The sequence below is a fragment of the Macrobrachium nipponense genome, chromosome 43 (assembly GCF_015104395.2).
Source record: "Macrobrachium nipponense isolate FS-2020 chromosome 43, ASM1510439v2, whole genome shotgun sequence".
In the NCBI taxonomy this organism is placed as follows: Eukaryota; Metazoa; Arthropoda; class Malacostraca; order Decapoda; family Palaemonidae; genus Macrobrachium; species Macrobrachium nipponense.
This window is the reverse complement of record NC_061104.1, coordinates 40,094,187-40,115,091: the sequence shown is the minus strand read 5'-3', so window position 1 is coordinate 40,115,091 and position 20,905 is coordinate 40,094,187. Positions and strand designations below refer to the sequence as shown.

At 41.2% G+C, this 20,905-nt stretch overlaps 1 protein-coding gene across 9 annotated transcripts in view; it reads left to right on the top strand.

The window, feature by feature from the left end:
• Positions 1-20,905, top strand: part of LOC135213686 (peripheral plasma membrane protein CASK-like) — a 416,049-nt gene that overhangs the window by 368,208 nt on the left and 26,936 nt on the right. For 3 of the 9 annotated variants that reach the window (XM_064247775.1, XM_064247768.1, XM_064247767.1), the window contains exons 5-7: positions 12,668-12,697; positions 19,091-19,123; positions 20,059-20,157. In XM_064247775.1, the coding sequence (XP_064103845.1) occupies positions 12,668-12,697; positions 19,091-19,123; positions 20,059-20,157 (162 nt within the window). The remainder of the gene's footprint in view (positions 1-12,667; positions 12,698-19,090; positions 19,124-20,058; positions 20,158-20,905) is intronic. The other 6 variants (XM_064247772.1, XM_064247770.1, XM_064247769.1 and 3 more) reach the window with 3 other exon arrangements.

Genomic DNA, 20,905 nt, shown 5'->3' with positions numbered 1-20,905 from the left:
ATAGACCACTCATCATAGTACTTCTCTCTCTCCATCTCTGCTCTTCATCTCTCCGACTTCTCTCTCTCTCTCTTCTCTCTCTCGCTACTCTCTCTCTCTCACTCCTCTCTTCCTCTCTCTATCTTCTCTCTCTCTCTCTCATATCCCATTTCCTCCCTAGTGTTTCTGAAGTTGTTGGAAATTCAGGTCGTGAGAAGAGCAGAGAATGGAAGAAGTTGAAAAAGGAGGAGAAGAAGGTGGTGGTTTAATTAAAATTCCTGCAAACAATTTTGAAGCTCTGGAAATATTTCGGTGGGAATTCATCTCGTCCAAAAGATCGAAGAAGTATTACCTCCTTCCTTCCTTTATTTTTTCTTCCTTCCTTTTCTTCTTCTTCTTCTCACTTAATCTCAAAGTAGACATGAATTAATTTTTTCTTTTCGTTCAAAAGGAAAAGACGCTTCGTTTTCGTTGTAATATCTCTCTCTCTCTCTCTCTCTCTCTCTCTCTCTCTCTCTCTCTCTTCTTCTTCTTCTCACTTATCCTCAAGTAGCATGAATTAATTTTTTCTTTTCGTTCAAAAAGGAAAGAACCTTCGTTTCGTTGTAATATCTCTCTCTCTCTCTCTCTCCTTCTCTCTCTCCACGTCACTCATCTCTCTTCTCATCTCCTCTATCTCTCTCTCTCTCTCTCTCTCTCTCTCTCTCACATAACTAACATCTCAGAGCTGCTGAGTGCTCTCTTTTTCTCTCTCTCAAAATTCCACGCGCTATGACGTCAGTACGAAATGAATTTTTAAAAGAAATCTTTGACCTTATTAGATCGTATCGTATGTCCATGATAAGAATCCACTCTCACCCTGAAACTCTCTCTCTCTCTCTCTCTCTCTCTCTCTCTCTCTCTCTCTCTCTCTCTCTCTCTCTCTCAATTATTTGCTTCTTGAACGTATAGAAATGAAATTAGTGGTAAATGGATTGTGATTCGTTTATGTTGTGTAGACGAAATGCTAGTACTAAACACGGCGAAGCAGTGATTCATCTACGCTGTTTCGCCGTGTTCAGTACTAGCCCCTTGGGGATCGAGTGTCCATAAATGCATTTGACCCTCCCCCAGGGGCTAGTACTAAACACGGCGAAACACATCTGACCCCTAAGGGACTAGTACCAAGCACGGTGAAAACATTGTAGATGTAACACTGTTTCGCCGTGTGTAGTACTAGCCCCTGAGGAAGGTCAAATGTGTTTGGCCGTGTTTAGTACTTTCCCCTTGGGGGATCGTGTGTCCTTCAATGCATTTGATCCCCCTAGGGGCGAGCACTAAACAGCGAAAACTGTGTAGATGAATCACTGTGTCGCCGTGGTTAGTACTAAGCCTTCTGGGATCAAACGTTCCTGAGCGAATTGGTCGTTTCAAATAATCCTTAGATTTCACCTATTCAATGTAACATAGCCAGTACCTCTTTACTCCTCTTTCCGCTCCAACACTCCGTTGTCGTAAACTCGTTGTCGTAAACTCGCTGTCGTAACTCGCCCGTCAAGCGGCCTTGTCTTTTCAGGGGAGCCGTTGTAACACCTCGTATAGGAACCCCCTTCGTCGCTTAGTTTGTCAGTGCGCCTCTCCGGTTACCGTTTGAGTTGCGGCTTCCCCTCCTTACCCCGTCGCCACCACCCCCCCCCCCCCCCAAACCCCCGGTTTTTTTCACGTTTCAATGCCGAGAAAGTCCATCTCTCCGACGAAGGGCAGAAGGGATGTAGAAAGCTTCAGCCGTGAAAGATGAATTATACGTCTTTCGCCAGACCTGGAAGACGCAGGGTTGCCGTTTTGAGGAATTTCGTCTACTAGTGTGGCTTTCTGGTGACATCTGGCAACCCTCCGTGGCTTTTCCGACCACTGGCCACGGCACTGAAATATAAAATTCTTCACTTTGCCTTTTTATGTTTTATTGTGAAAATAAAGCTATAAAACATATCCTGCTTATTTTCACAAGTGAATTTTATTGAAAACCTTTATTTTTCTTCGTCAAAATTACTTTAGGTTAAGTTAGTGACGTGTAGTTTTCTAACATCACGGAAAATAACTCTGCATAGGAAAATACGCATTTTAACCATTAAATCATAAATAACGTAAAAAAATCAGGTGAACTCCATATGGTAACACTGCTAAAAGCCAACGTTGTGAAGAAAAAAACGGCATCACTGTTCAAGAAAGCCATTCAGCGAGAGAGAGAGCAACGCCTTGCGCACCGCCTGCTTCCTTTTGTTGCTTGGCTCCCATTCGAGTATGGAGCTTGTATAGTATACACGATTGCCTCGTAACTAAGAGGGTATTGTGTATTTGTTTTCGTTTGTTCCACTATTATATTTTTATGTATATTGAGATTTAAATTGCATTGTTTTTTGGGCTTTTTTTCCAACCTGAACGACGCGATTGGAAGGGATTCGCAAAGTCACAGTCAACGAGTTACAACATGAAATTGAGAAAGCGTGCGTCACTTTTTCGATCCATTTAATATATATATATATATATTTATATATATATATATATATATATATATATATATATATATATATTGTGTTTGTGTGTAAATAATTTCTTCTGTTAAAACAGCCTACGTCTCGAGTATAAAGGCCCATTAAAAACACTGGTTTGAAGCCAAGGACTTATATATTTCGGTGGACTAACTTCCACCCTTATCGAATAATGAATGCATTCAGTCAGTCCACCGAAATATAGCCCTTAGCTTTAAACTAGAGTGTTTTAATGGGCCTTCTATACTCGACATATATTATTCCCTAACCTGTTTACATTTGTATATTAGCCAGCAGTCTACACGTATGGCAATAACCCAGGAGAAACAATTGCCAGCTAGAGCTACGCACAGTTAAGATCAGATTACAAACAGGTATAGAACACGAAACGTAATAATGTGAAAGGGCCCTCTATATTGCTCTATCGGCAACGCTGACTGACCTCACAGGTCCCAACGCCTGGCCTTTAAGCCTCAATCCTACATTCCATTCTATTCTTCGACGGCGAGATAAATGAGAACCGCCCCTAAGAGAGGACTCAGATAGCTTCTGCTGGGAGACAGGTTTGAATTCCTCTTGCGCCATCTTTAACCGCGCCGCCTTATGTTTCGGGAGGCGGGCCTGGAAGCTTCCAGATCTTCCATAAAGCACATTGCGGACCGGGCGTTATTGGGAGCCGGAGCTGTTATAGGACCTCGCGATACCCTTTCTACTGGCAGTATTCCTCGCACAGCTGATTTCTCGCGTCCTTAGGAAATGCCTTTTAAAAGACCATTAGAGACCCCTCTGGGGGTAGCTGGCTGGCTCGAGGGTCTAACCTTCACGGGCTCTTTATGACGTAGCGGGAGGAGGTCTTGAGATCGTCTTAGTGTTGGGGCGTTTGTTTAGGGCGTTTTGATGTCCTTCGATAAACCGATCTCAATAGCTAAAGAGTCCTTCGTAGGAGGATATCAGGTTAGAATAGCCGGTGATGTCGAGAGAGTTATCCTTAGGCCACCCCGTAGCGGGTGGTAGTTCCGTCAGTGCACCTCATCCGGTGCACTGTAGGCATTACTTAAGGTTCTTTGCAGCGTCCATTCCTTGGGCCCCTAGCTGCAACCCCTTTCGTTTCTTTTACTCTACCTCCTTTCATCTTCTCTTTCTTCCATCTTACTCTCCACCCAATCCTAACACTTGATCCATAGTGTAGCTGCTGTGAGGTTTTCCTCCTGTTACATCTTTCAAACCTTTTGCCGTCAGTTTCCATTTCAGCGCTGAATGACCTCATGGGTTCCAGTGCTTGGCCTTTGGCCTAGATTCTATATTGAGTAGTGAATGTCCTTAGGCCAGCTCGGGGCCTTGCTTCTGCAGCAGCCCGTAGTGAGAATATGGAATGAAGGTATTTCTTGTATTTTATTCTAATTAGATTAACATTTGCAAAGAAACTCGTGTTATTAGGTAACTTTTCCTTTTTGTAGATAAAAAAAAAAATAAATAAATAAACTTGTCATGAGAATATATTTTCAGATCAAGCAAAGGTGCGGTACATTACTACCCTAAAACTATATATTCTCCTTCCAATTTAATACATTATCTATTTATTAATTTATCAGCGCCTCAGTGCCGTGGTCGTTATGTCGTTGGCCTGCCACCTTGGTAGCCGCGAGTTCGATTATCGGGCATTCCATTGAGGGGGGGGGGGGTCAGAGATGTGTATTTCTGGTGATAGATAGTCACTCTCGATGTGGTTCGGAAGTCACGTCAAGCCGTTGGTCCCGTTGCTGAATAACCCCACTGGTTCCATGCAACGTCAAAACACCAAACAAAACTAACAAACAATTTATTAATTTATTATTTTTTCTGTTTTAATAAGTGGGGTCTCGTCTTCTTTCTGTATTTCCATTGTCCTCCTCTTACTCGACTCTCTTGTTTGTTTGTATGGTGTTTTTACGTTGCATGGAACCAGTGATTATTCAGCAACGGGACCAACGGCTTGACGTGACTTCCGAACCACGTCGAGAGTGAACTTCTATCACCAGAAATACACATCTCTCGCTCCTCAATGGAATGGCCGAGAATCGAACCCGCGACCACCGAGGTGGGACGCCAACACCATACCAACCACGCCACTGGGGCGCTTACTCGACCCTCTTGATCCCTTTGATGGGAATCACATCTGTAAAGATTTGCATCGTATCATTTATGAGGAATATTTTTTTTTTTTATTCTAATGGACAGTGATCCTGAGCTCATGTTTACCTTTCAAATATTGACTTTTGCGGTCTTGACCGCCCTTTTTAGCTTACTCGGGAAATAAGCCTACAAACTACTTTGCTCTTCTTCTTCTTCTTCTTGCCGTTGTTGTTCTTGTTGGGGGAGATAAGAAAAGAGCCACGGAAAAGCCTAAAAAAGGTCTAAAAAAGGTGTTTCACATTGACTTAACGATACAGGAATTTTAGGAAAGGATATTTATGATTTATTTATTAAAATGAACATGTAAAAAATAAATAATGAAAATGTTAAAAATAAATAATGCGCATGTTAAACAGTTCAGAACAATTATTTCTAATAAAATATAACATTTATTTTAATTTTCGTTGGTGAAAAAACGCGCTATTTGACTGTAGATTTTAGCACGCGCCCCCGAGTAAGCTGTAGGTCGGAATACGCCTTGTTTGCTTTTCATAGCCGTTGGGTGAGGTTAAAGCTTGCCACCAGGTATGCCAGCAAACAGTTTCAGATAAAGAACATGTGGTTTTGAGGGATCATTTTATATTCATTTGAATTTATATTCAGTCATTGTCCAAGAACTTTCGTCTCTTCTGTTATACCAGGGTCATTCTTTGTCTATGTACCAGGGCCATTCTTTGTCTAAGAGTTCTCGTCTCTTCTATTGTACCAGGGCCATTCTTTGTCTAAGAGCTCTTGTCTCTTCTCTTGTACCAGGGCCATTCTTTGTCTAAGAGCTCTTGTCTCTTCTCTTGTACCAGGGCCATTCTTTGTCTAGAGCTTGTCTCTTCTCTTGTACCAGGGCCATTCTTTGTCTAAGAGCTCTTGTCTCTTCTCTTGTACCAGGGCCATTCTTTGTCTAAGAGTTCTCGTCTCTTCTCTTGTACCAGGGCCATTCTTTGTCTAAGAGCTCTTGTCTCTTCTCTTGTACCAGGGCCATTCTTTGTCTAAGAGCTCTTGTCTCTTCTCTTGTACCAGGGCCATTCTTTGTCTAAGAGCTCTCGTCTCTTCTCTTGTACCAGGGCCATTCTTTGTCTAAGAGCTCTCGTCTCTTCTCTTGTACCAGGGCCATTCTTTGTCTAAGAGCTCTGTCTCTTCTCTTGTACCAGGGCCATTCTTTGTCTAAGAGCTCTGTCTCTTCTCTTGTACCAGAGCCATTCTTTGTCTAAGAGCTCTTGTCTCTTCTCTTGTACCAGGGCCATTCTTTGTCTAAGAGTTCTCGTCTCTTCTCTTGTACCAGGGCCATTCTTTGTCTAAGAGTTCTCGTCTCTTCTCTTGTACCAGGGCCATTCTTTGTCTAAGAGCTCTTGTCTCTTCTCTTGTACCAGGGCCATTCTTTGTCTAAGAGTTCTCGTCTCTTCTCTTGTACCAGGGCCATTCTTTGTCTAAGAGCTCTCGTCTCTTCTCTTGTACCAGGGCCATTCTTTGTCTAAGAGCTCTTGTCTCTTCTCTTGTACCAGGGCCATTCTTTGTCTAAGAGCTCTCGTCTCTTCTCTTGTACCAGGGCCATTCTTTGTCTAAGAGCTCTCGTCTCTTCTCTTGTACCAGGGCCATTCTTTGTCTAAGAACTCTCGTCTCTTCTGTTGTATCAGGGCCATTTCTTTGTCTAGAGCTTCTCGTCTCTTCTCTTGTACCAGGGCCATTCTTTTCTAAAAGCTCTCGTCTCTTCTCTTGTACCAGGGCCATTCTTTGTCTAAGAGCTCTCGTCTCTTCTCTTGTACAGGCCATTCTTTGTCTTAGAGCTCTCGTCTCTTCTCTTTACCAGGCCATTCTTTGTCTAAGAGCTCTCGTCCTCTTCTCTTGTACCAGTGCATCTTTCCTAAGAGCTTCTTTTCGTCCTCTTCTTCCTTGTACCAAGGGCCATTCTTTGTCTAAGAGTCCTCGTCTCTTCTCTTGTACAGGGCCAAATTCCTTTGGGTCCTAAGAGCCTTCTTTGTCTCAATTCTCTGTAACCTAGGCCTTCTTTGTTCTAAGAGTTTCTCGTCCTTCTTCTCTTGTACCAGGGCCATTTCCTTTGTCTCAAGAGCTCTCGTCTCTTCTCTTGTACCAGGGCCATCTTTGTCTAAGAGCTCTCGTCTTCTCTATGTACCAGGGCCATTCCTTTGTCTAAGAGCTCTCGTCTCTTCTCTCTGTACCAGGGCCATTCTGGTGCTAAGAGCTCTTGTCTATTATCTTTTACCAGAGCCATTCTTTGTCTAAGAGCTCTTGTCTCTTTCTTGTACCAGGGCCATTCTTTTCTAAGAGTTCTCGTCTCTTCCTTGTACCAGGGGCCATTCTTGTCTAAGAGTTCTCGTCATCTTCTCTTGTACAGGGCCCTTCTTTGTCTAGAGCTCTTGTCTTTCTCTTGCCTACCAGGGCAATCTTTGTCTAAGAGCCTCGTCTCTTCTCTTGTACCAGGGCCATTCTTTGTCTAAGAGCTTCGGTCTCTTCTCTTGTACCAGGGCATCTTTGTCTAAGAGCTCTGTCTCTTCTCTTGTACCAGGGCCATTCTTTGTCCTAAGAGCTTCTCGGGTCTCTTCCCTTCTTGTTTACCAGGGCCATCTTGCTAAGAGCTTCTCGGTCTTTCCTTGGAACAGGGCCATTCTTGTCTTTAAGAGCCTATCTCGGGTCTCCTCCTATTGTATTCAGGCGCCACCTTTGGTCTAAGAGCTCCTCGTTTCTCTTCTCTTGTTACCAGGCCATTCCTTTGTCTAAGAAGCTCTCGTTCTTCTTTTCTGTACCAAGGGCCATTCTTTGGTCTTAAGAGCTATCGGTCTCTCTCTTGTTACCAGGGCCATTCTTTGTTGCTTAGAGCTCTCGTCTCTTCTCTGTCCAGGGCCAATTCTTGTCTAAGAAGCCCTTTGTCTCTCTCTTGTACCAGTGCCATTCTGTGTTCTAGGCTCTTCGTCCTCTTCTCCTTGTACCAGGGCCATTCTTTGGGTCCTAATAGTTCTCGTCTCTTCTCTTGTTACCAGTTTGGCCATTCTTGTCAAGAAGCTTGTCTTTCTCTTGTACCAGGGCCATTTCCTTTGTCTAAGAGCTCTCGGGTCTCTTCTCTTGTAACCAGGGCCTTTCCGTGTATAAGAGCTCTTCGTTATTTGTTCTCTTGTACCAGGGGCCATTCTTTGTCTAAGAAGCTCTCGTCGCTTCTCTTGTACCAGGGCCAATTCTTTGTCTAAGAGCTCTGTCCTCTTCTCTTGTACCAGGGCCATCTTTGTCTTAGAGCTCTCGTCTCTTCTCTCTTACAGGGCCATTCTTGGCTAAGAGCTCTCGTCTCGTCTCGTGTACCCAGGGCCACTTCTTTGTCGAAGAGCTCTCGTCTCTTCTCTTGTACCAGTGCCATTCTTGTCTAGAGCTCTCGTCTTTATCTTGTACCAGGGCCATTCTTTGTCTAAGAGCTCTCGTCCCTTCTCTTGTACCAGGGCCATCTTGTCTAGAGCTCTTGGCTCTTCTCTGTACAGGGCCAGTCTTTGTCTAAGAGTTCTCGCTTCTCTTCTCTTTGTACCCGCGCATTCTTGTCTTAAGAGGTTCTCGTTTCTTCTCTTGTACCCAGGGCCCATTCTTTGTATAAGAGTTCTCGTCTATTCTCTTGTAACCAGGGGCCATTCTTTGTCAAGAGCTCATTGTCTTTTCTCTTGTACCAGGGGCCATTCTTTGTCTAAGAGCTCTCGTCTCTTCTCTTGTACCAGGGCCATTCTTTGGTCTAAGAAGATCTCGTCTCTTATCTTGTACCAGGCCATCTTGGTCTAAGAGCTCTTGTCATCTTCTCTTTGTACCTAGGGCCATTCTTTTGTTAAAGAGCTCTTGTCCTTTCTCTTGTAACGGGAGCCATTTTGTCAAGAGCTTTGTCTCTTCTCTTGTACCGGGCCATTCTTGTCTAAGAGTTCTCGTCTCTTTCTTGTACCAGGGCCCATTCTTTGTCTAAGAGTTCTTCGTCTCATTTCCCTATTGTACCAGGGCCATTTCTTTGTCTAGAGCTCTTGTCTCTTCTCTTGTACAAGGGCCATTCTTTGTCTAAGAGTTCTGTCTCTTCTCTTGTACCAGCGGGGCCATTCTTTGTCTTAGAGAGCTTCCCGTCTCTTCTCTTGATACCAAGGGGCATTCTTTGTCTAGAGCTCTTTGTCTCTTCTCTTGTTACCAGGGCCCATTCTTTTCTTAGAAGCTCGCGGTCTCTTCTCTTGTACCAGGGCCATGCTTTGTCTAAGAGTCCTTCGTCCTCGTTCTTCCTGTTCTAAGAGGGCCCTCGTGTCTCTTCTCTTGTACCAGGGCCATTCTTTGTCTAAGGGAGCTCTCGTCTCTTCTCTTGGTACCAGCCATTCTTTTGTCTAGAGGGCTCTCGTCTCTTTCTCTTGACCAGGCCATTTCTTTGTTTCTAGGGAGCTCTCGTCTCCTTCTCTTGTACTAGGGCCTTCTTTGGTCTTAAGAGCTCTCGTTCCTCTCCCTTCTTTGTACAGGGCCATTTTTTTTACTTGGGAACATTGAATATTCATTTCCACAAGCAATTGGTGATAGAAATCCATTTCTCGATATAATGTGGTTCGGATCCTACAATAAGCTGTAGGTCCCGTCGCTAGGTGGCCAATTGGTTCCTAGCCACGTCAAAATATCTAATCCTTCGGGCCAGGCCTAGGAGAGCTGTTATTCAGCTCAGTTGTCTGGTAAAACTAAGATATACTTGACCTCTACAAGCAATGGCACTAGCCCGTCTAAAATGCCATAGCCAAGTAAGACTAATGAAGACGGGAATAATTGTGTGTGTGTGTGGGGTGGGGTGGGGGGGGGGGGGGGTAAGCTCTCCAAGAGTATGAAGACCCATAGACAGGTCTCCGCTCCCTGACGAGTGCTTGAAAGCACACACTCGTAGTTGTTCAGACGAATTTCAAGCTACTTCAAAGGAACAACAACGTACTTTAGAAATCCTAAAACTCTTTGATATAGAAGCACGTGTATGTATGTATGTACGTAGACGCATTTTTGTCACTTACACAAACGTGTAAGTGAATATTAAGCCGTTAAGTGTATATATTTGTGTCACTGAAACAAACGTGAAATTTGTTTATGTTTTCACAAATATTAAGCCGCTAAGTATATGCTTTTTTATGACTTAAACAAACGGGAATTTTGTTCATATTTTCACAAATATTAAGCCGTAAGTATATACATTTTTGTAACTTAAACAAACATGAAATTTGTTTATATTTCCACAAATATTAATCCGCTAAGTATATACTTTTTATGACTTAAACAACCGGGAATTTTGTTCATATTTTCGCAAATATTAAGCCACTAAGTATATACATTTTTGTCACTGAAACAAACGTGAATTTTGTTCATATTTTCACAAATATTAAGCCGCTGATATCATTCACATCGTATTCACTGTACCATCTGAATATCGTACGCCCAAGGGGTATTATAATTAATGAGGGCTAAGCCGCCCAGGAACCGAAGCCTGATCTCTCTTGATAGCCCTGTGGCCCAAGTCACTGTGTATAAAAATCTTTGTTTCCAAACTAGGCCACTGTTCGAATTCCGGCCGGCGCTGAGGTATTTATCACCAGTAATTCTCCTTCGGTCTAGGCCAGGGTTCGAATTCCGGCCGGCGCAGAGTTATTTATCAAAAGTAATTCTCCTGCGGTGAACGCTATTTCCATGGTATGGTAGATTCGATATGAAACTATATATTTTTGGCTTAAAATTCGTGTGTATAAGTGTGTGTGTGAGTGTGGGTCATGAGCTGAAAAGAATACCTATCTTTTCCGTATAGCCAGTAGATTCTATATTTCTATCCTCCGTATAGGGTGATAGATACGTCCGTAGGCGTTACTTTCGGGTCTTTGCAGTGCAACACCTTTCATGCCTTTTCCTTTACCGCCTTTCATATTCTCTTTCTACCATCTGACTTCCCTCAACCCTCACCTGACAATTGTTTCATAGCGCAACTGCTTCCTGGTTTTCCTCCTTTGAGCGCTGAATGACCTCATCACAGGTCCCAGCGCTTGGCTTAGCTTTCAGCTTGAATTTGATGTTCTGTTCTTCTATATATATTTCATCCTATAAATAGTAAAAAGATAAACACGAGTAACGACGGGTCGAAATGGGTCCGTTTTATCGTGTCTCGCGAGTTGGGGCTGAAACTGACAGATTCGCTGGAAATATACACTGTGTAGTCTTGAACATCTTCGTGATTTATTGTAGTAACTAGTGACCTCCCTCTCTTCAGTTTGTGAACTCGATTCCCACCGGGAATGAAGAAGCTTTCTTATTGTTTCCTATTCCAAGTTCAAGGCTTGCAGTGTAAATAGCATCTGAAATGAGGGAGCTTTCGTATTGGTTCCTATTCCAAGTTCAAGTCTTGCAGTGGGAACAGTATCCAAAATGCCTTTTTTTCATGTCGAAGTTGTCCCATCTTGGATGATTCCAGACATGGGGTCCTTTGAGACACAAGGCCACTAGTTATTCGTATGAATGTGACGTCGGGCACAAGATGCATTGTAAAACGCCAAAGTCTACCGAAGGGACGAGATCCAAATGTATTATCTTTACCCCTCCCCACTATCTATTTTTTCAGACGGAGGTTGTTTTGAAAAAAATGTTTGATTTTCTAATCCTTCTCAACAGATAATGAAGAGCAATTTTATTTTGACGGGGTCACTGATTATTTAGAGACACGTGAGACGAATCCTCTTTGGTTGTAGATAATATAAACTCGCCGCTTTCCGCTATGAATTTAACACTTGGCTTGTGTAGATTTGACTAGACCTCTTTTTCCCATGTGTATAGAGTGAGATTCCTTTAATATAATACCCCTTAACCCCCAGCCCTCCCCTCCCCCTCCCCTCCCCTCCCCTCTCACGTTATTTGTGGGTTTCATTTCCCCAGCAACAGGTGGGTTCTTTTTTGAAGATTCGCTTAGGAATTAAAACCAAAAACAAAAACAAAACAAAAAAAACCTGTAGTGTATAACATTTAATGTATAATTTAATGTTGTGTTGAATTAATTCTGCACTTGTATTTTTGCTTCTCCTAAACCGAAATATTTGTGATTGATCTAATGTATTCCTTTCTGTGATAGAAGCTGGTAATCAAATTGTTCTGTTCCAACACAGGTCATACACTGTTCTCCTCCTGCCTACATTTCAAGACTGTCATATCTATATATATATATATATAGATATATATATATATATATATATATATATATGATTATTTACTTAGACCTGCTCTTTTGCCTCCCAGACACACCATTTCGACCAAGTAATAGACAAGATTCTCATCAATAAATATACCCCATTTTCTTTTAAACTAATAGTCATAGTTTGCCACGTAATACTTTCTGGATTTCTGTCTCAACGCAAAATTGAATTCAATTGTCCAAAAATTTCCATTTTTCCTCCCTCTCTCTCTCTCCACAGCAAGAGACATAAAACCACTGAGAATTTGTGTGTAAGATGTGTCAGTCAGACATCCAGTAGAAATCTTATCATCATCATAAATTGTTGTTGTACAGTATTATTAACATTGTCATTAATGTTATTACATTTAATGTTTCTAAATTGTTTCTCTTATCAACATTATCATCATGATTACGATTATCGAGCGTATTCAGAAAGCCGCAGGAATGTCGGAAATAATAGTTACGCTCGCAGTTAAAAATGATATAGAGGAGAGAGACTTTCAGATACTTTTTAACTGCGTGCGTAAGCATCTTCGACACGAATGTGGCTTTTGAATCTCGATATTGTAGCCTCGTTACAGGGGATCCTTGGTTCATTATTACTATTATTATTATTATTATTTATTATTATTATTATTATTATTATTATTATTATTATTATTATTATTATTATTATTATTATTATTATGATTTCCTTCTGTTAGTTCTTGTTACTTGTTACTTTCCCTCAATGCCATCCCACTGTGGTCTCTAACCGCCTTTTTGCCATTCTTTTTTTTTTCTTTGTCTGATTTAGTTTTACAGGACGACACCACAGCAAGTTCTTGTAAGTACGTGGGGTACGCTAGAGGTTGACGTGGTTTCTGCGCCTCCAGGGATACGGGGGTCGGAAGGGCTTCTTGCATTCAAGGGCACACTGTCATTCTTTTCTCTTCCGTTGCTCTTCGTTTGTTTTGATTTGATATTTTTTTTCCTTTATTTTATGATATATAAAAAAAGGAGAAGTCAGGCATGAAGCGAAGGCAGTCGCGAGCGAATGGAGGAGAAGATGAAGGAGAAGAAGAAGAAAGAAAGAGAGTGAGTGAGCGAGTGAGTATGTGCGTGCGTGAGTCCAGTTGTGTATTATTTTGTCTGGCGAAGGAGCTATCCAAGATTGACTGATGAAGTTATGTAATGCTGTAGGATGAGCTGAGTCGACTTTTGATCAGGAAAAAAAAACAATGACCAAACTTGATTACAAGAGAGAAGAGTGAAGAATGCAGAGTGATTGCTCAAACTATTGCTAATAACACATAAAAATGTCCCCCCCTCTCCCCACCCACCCACCCACGCCATATTGTGTCAAGGTTCATATTTCACGAAGGTATATTTGCTTTTCCCCCCCATTTTATGGTTTCAATTTGGGCAAGTTTTGTAACTGATGATGGACTGAACATTATTAAGCAACAATCAGCAGAAAATCTGAGATGAAACTGAAGAATCCTTGGAGGTGAAGAAGCTATGGCCCCTTGCATTCCTAAACCAGGCATGACTGTGTGCAAATTAACCGTAAGAAATAAGTAAACCTCTTTTTTAGAACTGCTTGTTGACGAAACCTGCTTGTGTAGTGTGTGTCTGTAAATGTTTCACAGCTGTTTCTAAAAGTTCACACCAGAACTGCCATCCTCTGTTGTTTAAGGCAAACTGTTAGAGCACTAGTAGGTTTTGTGGATTCCTTTTTATGTCTTGAAGAAGCTGTCCTAGACACACGCCTGTATGTCACATGACCGATCTGACCATCCGATTCACTCCGTCTGTATAGGCTCTCTTCTGTTCTTAGTCAGTGGCCCATTCCATCCTCCGCCAAGACTCAAAAGCGAATACCATAGTCTTAGCGTCATTGCTACTGCTGTCCCTAAGTTGGTACAATGTAGTTACTTCACAAAAGAATGAAACACACTACTACTTACTGCCTTGTCGTGAGCTGCCACTCAACGTAGCAGCTCGAAACCTGATTGTACATTTTGCTTTTGTTTTTTTTAACTGATGTCATCTCGGTATGAATACGTGCAGTCTACCTGTGTAGCTTAAACATGTTCTAAGTGGATTTCCATGCTGCATTAACCCCAGTTTTATTTTTCATTTTTTGTGACCCTTTTTCTGTATTTATGTTTAAAAAAAAAGACTTGTGCGTTCAGTGAAGTTAATAATCCAGTCACACTTCCCACTTTGGTCGATGGAGATTTCATTTGGGAGTCTTTCAGTCTGACTGAAGTCGTTTCCCGTTCATTGAGAGAGAGAGCAAGGACGGGGGGAGAGGGGGGGGGGCCGTCTTGTCACTCGATGAGAAGTGGTCCCTCCTCCCAATTTCAGTCGTCTCGTGGACACGGGCAGGTTTGTTAGGGGCATGTTGACGATGGTCATGCGTGGTATACCCTACATGGTCTGTGTGCTGTAGAAGTTGTGGGCCGATGTTGTGCATGAATGTTCAGTGCTCACTTTACTTGAGAAATCTTATTTGTTAAGCTTTGTTATTTTTTTTATATTATTCGGCAAAGGCTGAAGAATACATCTGCGGTGTTTTGTTTTTGTTTTTTCAGATTCATTTTAACGCGTAGGTTGTAAGATGTAGGTTTGCGCGATGCCGTGTGCATTTTGACCTTTGACAAGGCCTGATCACGCGCATGCTTAATGCGGTTTAATTGTATGAAGATATAGTTTCATTTTATTTTCTTTGCAGGGAATAAAAACTATTGATTTAGCGATGTATGTGTGTGTGTACTTTTAATGAAGGGATCGGGTGTATATTTTTTTTGTGATCTTGAAAGCGAAAAGGACGCATATTTCATTTTTTCTTTCCCATTGTTTGTAGAGTCAAGTGGGGTGTATATATATATATATATATATATATATATATATCTATATATATATTATATATATATATATATATATATATATGTTACAGGGAATATGTGAAATCAGGGATTTCACGATATCCCCAGGGAATATTATGTGATATGACCAATTCGCTTAGGGACATTTGAAACCCAAGGGCTACAGTAGATTCACATCAACCGTTCATTTGACGTCTAGGCCAGTCCCTTACGACGCTCCTGGTTGGCTGTTGATAAGCCATTCGCAGGGCTGGAAACTCTCAGTCTCTCGAGAGTTCACATAGGCAGGATGTTTCTTCCACCTCTCCTGAGGGATAGGTCTTTCAAAACTATCCTTCACGAGAGGTAGAACATAGATCCTATCCATGTGAACTCTTAAGAGAGACTGAGAGTTTCCAGCCTTGTGATTGACTTGTCAACAGCCAATCAGGAGCGTCGTAAGGGACTGGCCTAGACGTCAAATGCTCGGTTGATGTGAATCTACTACAGTACTAAGCTCACTGAAACAGTGATTCATCTACACTGTTTCGCCGTGTTGAGTACTAGCCCCTGGGGGATCTTATGCCCTTAAGTGCATTTGATGCCCCCCAGGGGCTCGTACTAAACACGTCGAAATACATTTGACACCCCCAGGGGCTAGTACCAAGCACGGCGAAACAGTAGATGAATCACTTTCTCGCCATGTTTAGTACTAGATATCAAATGTTCCCAAGCGAATTGGTTATTTCACATAGTCCCTAGGGATTTCGTCACATATTCCCTGTAACATATATATATAATATAATATATATCATATATATATATATATATATAGATATAATATATATCTATATATATATATACATACTAAAAGAAAATAGATTTGATGACGTTATTGAAAGAAATCAACTTTATGAGACGAAACATTTCGAATGTTAAAAGGAAACGAAACCAAACCGACCAAGTCTCAAAGGTCTTTGGTATCTGGCGAAGTATTCTATATAATTCAGCGGTTCTGAAGATGATGCAGACGGTCTAAGAAGAATCCGTAGATCGAGACCCGGCCCCCCCACAAAAAAAAGGGGGGTTTTATCCTGGTACGTATCCACCTTTGCCGAGTGTTTTGCATAACCCGGTTGGGAATGACCGTAAAAACGTAAACAAAAGACTGTCATTGTCATGAAGATAATGAACTCCGAGAAATATTAGTCCTAGATGCAGGAAAGATCCGATCTTTCCTTACGTCTTCAGCCGGGTGATTCTTGCGTTTGAATGTCACCATTTTCATTACTATACATTTTCATTGTACAATCTTTCTCCCTCGGCTCCCGGCGACCGTAGGCGAGAACAGTGTACCAGGATTACAAGTTTCATCGAAAGTTTAATGTTTCACGTACGAAATAGGCGCAATTGGTTGTAGCGGGGACAACCAGATAATTCATTCACTCAGTGGCATGAAATCTGTCATTGTTGAATTTTTATATATTGTAATTATAGTCGTGTTTTTTACGAAATAACGAAGCGGGGGACACGTGTACTTTAACACGAACACAAGGCATCCCCGTTATATTTCATTGCCTGTTATTTAGTATATTGGTGATGTGGTTTCTCTGTTTTATATTTTTTTTTTTTTACGTCCACAGACAAAAAGAGAAAAAAAGGCAGAATTCCTAAGAGAATACGCGTGTTGGTTATATTTCCCTGCGTTGTAAAAATAAACGCAGAAGATGTACGTTCCTCAATGATATTGTACCATTGTAGTAATTCGGGTGAAATGCCAAGAAGAAAGTGTCTTAGCGCATTTTTCCATCGCAGACAATGATGGAATGTGGTGCATTTTCCATTAGCGAAATTGGAAGAGAAGAAACATTTCTCTTCTTTTCCTTTCGGAGCTTTGAGAACACAAGCTACGCGTCTGTCTTCACTTGCACCCAGTTCGTACGTAGAATGAAAAGTTGTTTGATAGAGATGCTATATCTTCAAGTCGCTACTGATGCTTGCGACGAAAGAGGATTCGATGTATCTGTTTTTTTATTATGTTTTGAGCAGCTTGATCCGGATAACTGTATTTCAGGAACGACATTTACTTGGAACTCCTTTGGAGTCCTTGATAAGACCTTTTCTTGAGCGCTAAGGTCTCGTCGGCTTATCGGTTTTTATAAGTCTTAATGAGCGTCGGAGTTGGTTGTCATCTTCCGTCAATTACAGCAGCTAGAATTGTCTGTGTTGCTAAACTTGGAGAAATGCCGTGCGTAGTGATTCTTACAGAGACGTTGCGAATCCTTTTCACAATATTTCACAAAGAATGCGAAATAGTTCAAAAAAATATATTATTCTAATAATAATCCTTGCGTAGTCATTCTTAAAGACGTTGCGAATCCTTTTCACAATATTTTACAAAGAGCACGAGATAGTTAAACATGGCGGACAGACTCCGTAGACTTTCACTGGATCAGCGCGCTGCATTGCCGCTTGTCTTCGAGGTGCTTTTTTTAACGATGAACGAAGCCCATAGTATCGCAAGTAGATCAAGTTAGTCTAATTTCATACTTTGGCCAAAAACGTAGTGCTGGATGACGATAAGTCTTGAGTGAAAGAGATCGAAGGATACTGCAGTGACTAAAGGTGTTTTGCATATCATTATGACGATTTTCCTCAATTTTTCATTCGCCTAAGTATCTTTGAAAATCCGTTTGTCATTCGCTGAATTATCATGAATTTTTCATTCGCTGAATTATTTTTAATTTTTCATTCACTGAATTATTATGAACTTTTCATTCGCCAAAGTATCTTGAAAAATCCATTTTTCTTTTGCCGAATGACTCTCTCTCTCTCTCTCTCTCTCTCAGCGTATATCGGCGTCCTCACACTCGATTCAAGATGTATTCGTATATTTTTTTATCATAAAATCAGCGCTTTAAGATGACGTCCATGAGTGGTAGTAATTCAGAAAAAAAATCAATGGCCACTCGGTTATAATCTTTTGTTTAAATAAAAATGGGGTAATGTTTCCAAGTATTTTCTTTGAATTATTCCCTGATGGAGTAAACTTTTATTTTCTTCTTCGTGGGGAGGGTTAATGTAGCTTGGGAGGGGATTTTGGGAGGGGGGGGGGTTTGAAATTTTAGGAGGATGAATTGAAACCGCCATATCCCCACTGCATCGGCATGCATCCAAACACCCAAACACCCCTGTGTCCAGCACCTTTCATGATATGTCAGAGGGAAAAAGAAAGTTCCCGACCACTGTATCACGTACCGCCTAACCATCTTGAGGATCCGTATGACATAGCATAGCACAAAGACTGTCTCCTCCCAAATAGTTTGTTACTTACAGCTGTGATGACATTTTGACGGCTTTTGTTAGTCTTAAGTTGAGGTGATGTTGGAGGAGAGCTGAAGAGGAGGAGGAGGAGGAGGAGGAGGAGGACTTGAAGGTTTGTAACCACACCAACCTGCAAGATATGTCACTGCACCTCCTGAAAGGCAGAGGCAGGTTGCATTGTTTAGTTTTTAAGTTTCCCTAATCACATAGATGTCATAGAAAGGGGGATTAAGTTTGTTGAAACCGAGTGCTAATACCTTGTCCATATCTGCATACATAATCTTCTGACTGAACGCTAACAACAACAACAACACACACACACACACTCACACAAACTATACACATTACTGCTAGAGTTGTGAAATAATTGGCTAAGTGTGACACAACTCGGAACACACTTTCTCCCAGCTTCACAGGCCAGGACGAATTGGTCATTGCATTCCTTAAGATCAAACCAGAACAGGTGGCAGCAAAACTTCAGCCTGCTCGATTCTTGGTTGGCTGGCAGGGGATGGTGTAACCTTTTGCCTTCATATTGAGTGTTCAGTGAACCTGCCTTGCGTAGATTTGCACATCAGATCTATTGAAGCCTTGGTAGGTCTGTTGTGCATTATGTTGCATAGTTTGTGCATTGGCAGATTAAGCGGTCAACGCACATGTACTTGTATAAATCTCGTAAGTCAGTTCTAGTGTTATTTGTGAATCTCCTGTACGTATAAATCTCGTAAGTCAGTTCTAATGCTTATTTGTGAATCTCCTGTACATAAGTTTGTTTACTTGGATAAACGTCTACTGATACTACTACTACCACTACTATACCTGTATGCACATTCAAATGCCACATACATACCCATACATACATACATACATCCATCCCTCCTTCCACATCTGGAAACTTCCTGTAGCTATGTAGTGGATATATTATCATTTTTTTGTTTTCATTTCTCACTTGCAGTTCTGCTGTACTTGTGAGGCATTTGTTTTCTTTGAAGGAATATTCCGTTTCTAAAGGTATGCTATTTCTTTTTTTCACATCTTACCAGGACTGGTCTCTGCGGAGTGGAGTTGTTAAAAAGGTTTTTATTGATGCAGTTGATATATGAGTTCTTTATTTTTTTTTCCTTTTTATTTTTTTATTCTCCCCTTCCCAATAGAAAGTTCAGTAGATACAGTAGCGAGTAAGTGCTTAGAAATAGACCCGTTACGAAATATATATATATCTTCCTTTTTGCATGCTCAGAGAATTAGTTCTCCTGGCTTTAGCTGACGACTTTTTGTTTCCTTTAGTTTCGATTTTTTTTTTTTAATCTTCCCGGATGTTGCTTCCGTGACACCACTCTCTGTGAGTTCTTTTTCTTGGTACAGTGAATTATTATATTAGTGAATGTTCATTTTGATGTATGGCTTTTGCCTTGGTATTGTTTTCCGTTCCAGTAATAATAACTGCTTGTCAGTGTATGTACATATATAATATGCATGGCGTTAGTACCGCAGTCATTGTTTTGTGTAATGTTTAACCATGGATATTTGCCAGTTTTAGTACCATGTCAAGTATTGTGAAGTGTAGCTGCAGCTTTCTGACCGAAGTGAACCTTATAGAGGAGTCTGCTTCCAGTATCTATTTTATACAACGTTGTGCACTTGAGAAATTTGATTTGTACATTTCATCAAAATATGCTGTTGAGTATATTATGAGTATCACATTGTAGTATTTCAAAGTTGTATGACGATAACATTTTAACCTTGTTCATGAGATGTTGATAAAAATAATGAATTGACTGAACATGTATAAATCATATGTTTTATAGATATGTTTGTGCATATGTGTAAATGATATGAACTATATTGTATATGCAACATAAATATTACGCTGCGTAAGAAATGTAATATATTTTATATAAACGCAGTGTGACTTTGTGTGTCTAATAACATTGAATTTGACACCCACTCCTAGTTTGTAAGAACCATTCATGTATTCATCAACAGTCTGACACATTTCATCTTTTGGCAGATATACGTCAGGGCCCAGTTTGACTATGACCCTCTGGAAGATGACCTCATTCCATGTGCGCAAGCTGGTATTGCCTTCAAAATCGGAGACATCCTACAGGTGAAAGACATATCATTCCATCTTTTGCAGAGTTATGGGATCTGTTGTCTAAGAGAGATTTGGGGTTCCCATTTATATATATATTTACCAAGTGTTTTTTTTTTCTTCATGTCACAATTACTGTACTTTTACCACTGCATCTCCCTCTCTCTCCCTCTCGCAGTATAGGACCCATTGGAATAAGCCTCTTAATGTCTTTTCTTGGCTCTGGTTCAAAACAAACAAGGAAGAAGGGAAGGCAGGGGTCTTTAGGCAAGAAATTGGTCTGTTTCTTCCAGAAAGAAATTTTTTTACTTTTAGCAATGATGAATTAGTTGCCGTAACACTTCAGTCAAAATTCCGTACAAATAAGCCAAGTCCAAAGCAAGAGGCCATGGTCTAAGTCTTCACAATAAAGGTTGATGGGGGGGGCACTGTCTTCAGTATAAGATGCTTCACAGCTTTCACTGGACTGTGGGTAGTGCGGAAGTAATGAGATGATGTACTCCCCATCACTCCATGAAATCCCTGAATTCACAGCTTGGTGTATTGAGAAAGGTAGAATTTGAGAAATTGAACATCTAGGTGGAAAAAGGCTAAAGGGAGAAATGGAAGTTCAGGCATAAAGCCATGGAGTGAGAGACCAGAGACACTGCAGAAACTTTTGGTACCATCTACAGCCAGCCATGTAAAGTACACTTTTGAGTTGTACCTCACCTACGGGGAGAAGTCTATAAGGGCTAGGAAAAATGGACAGAAATCCAATAGC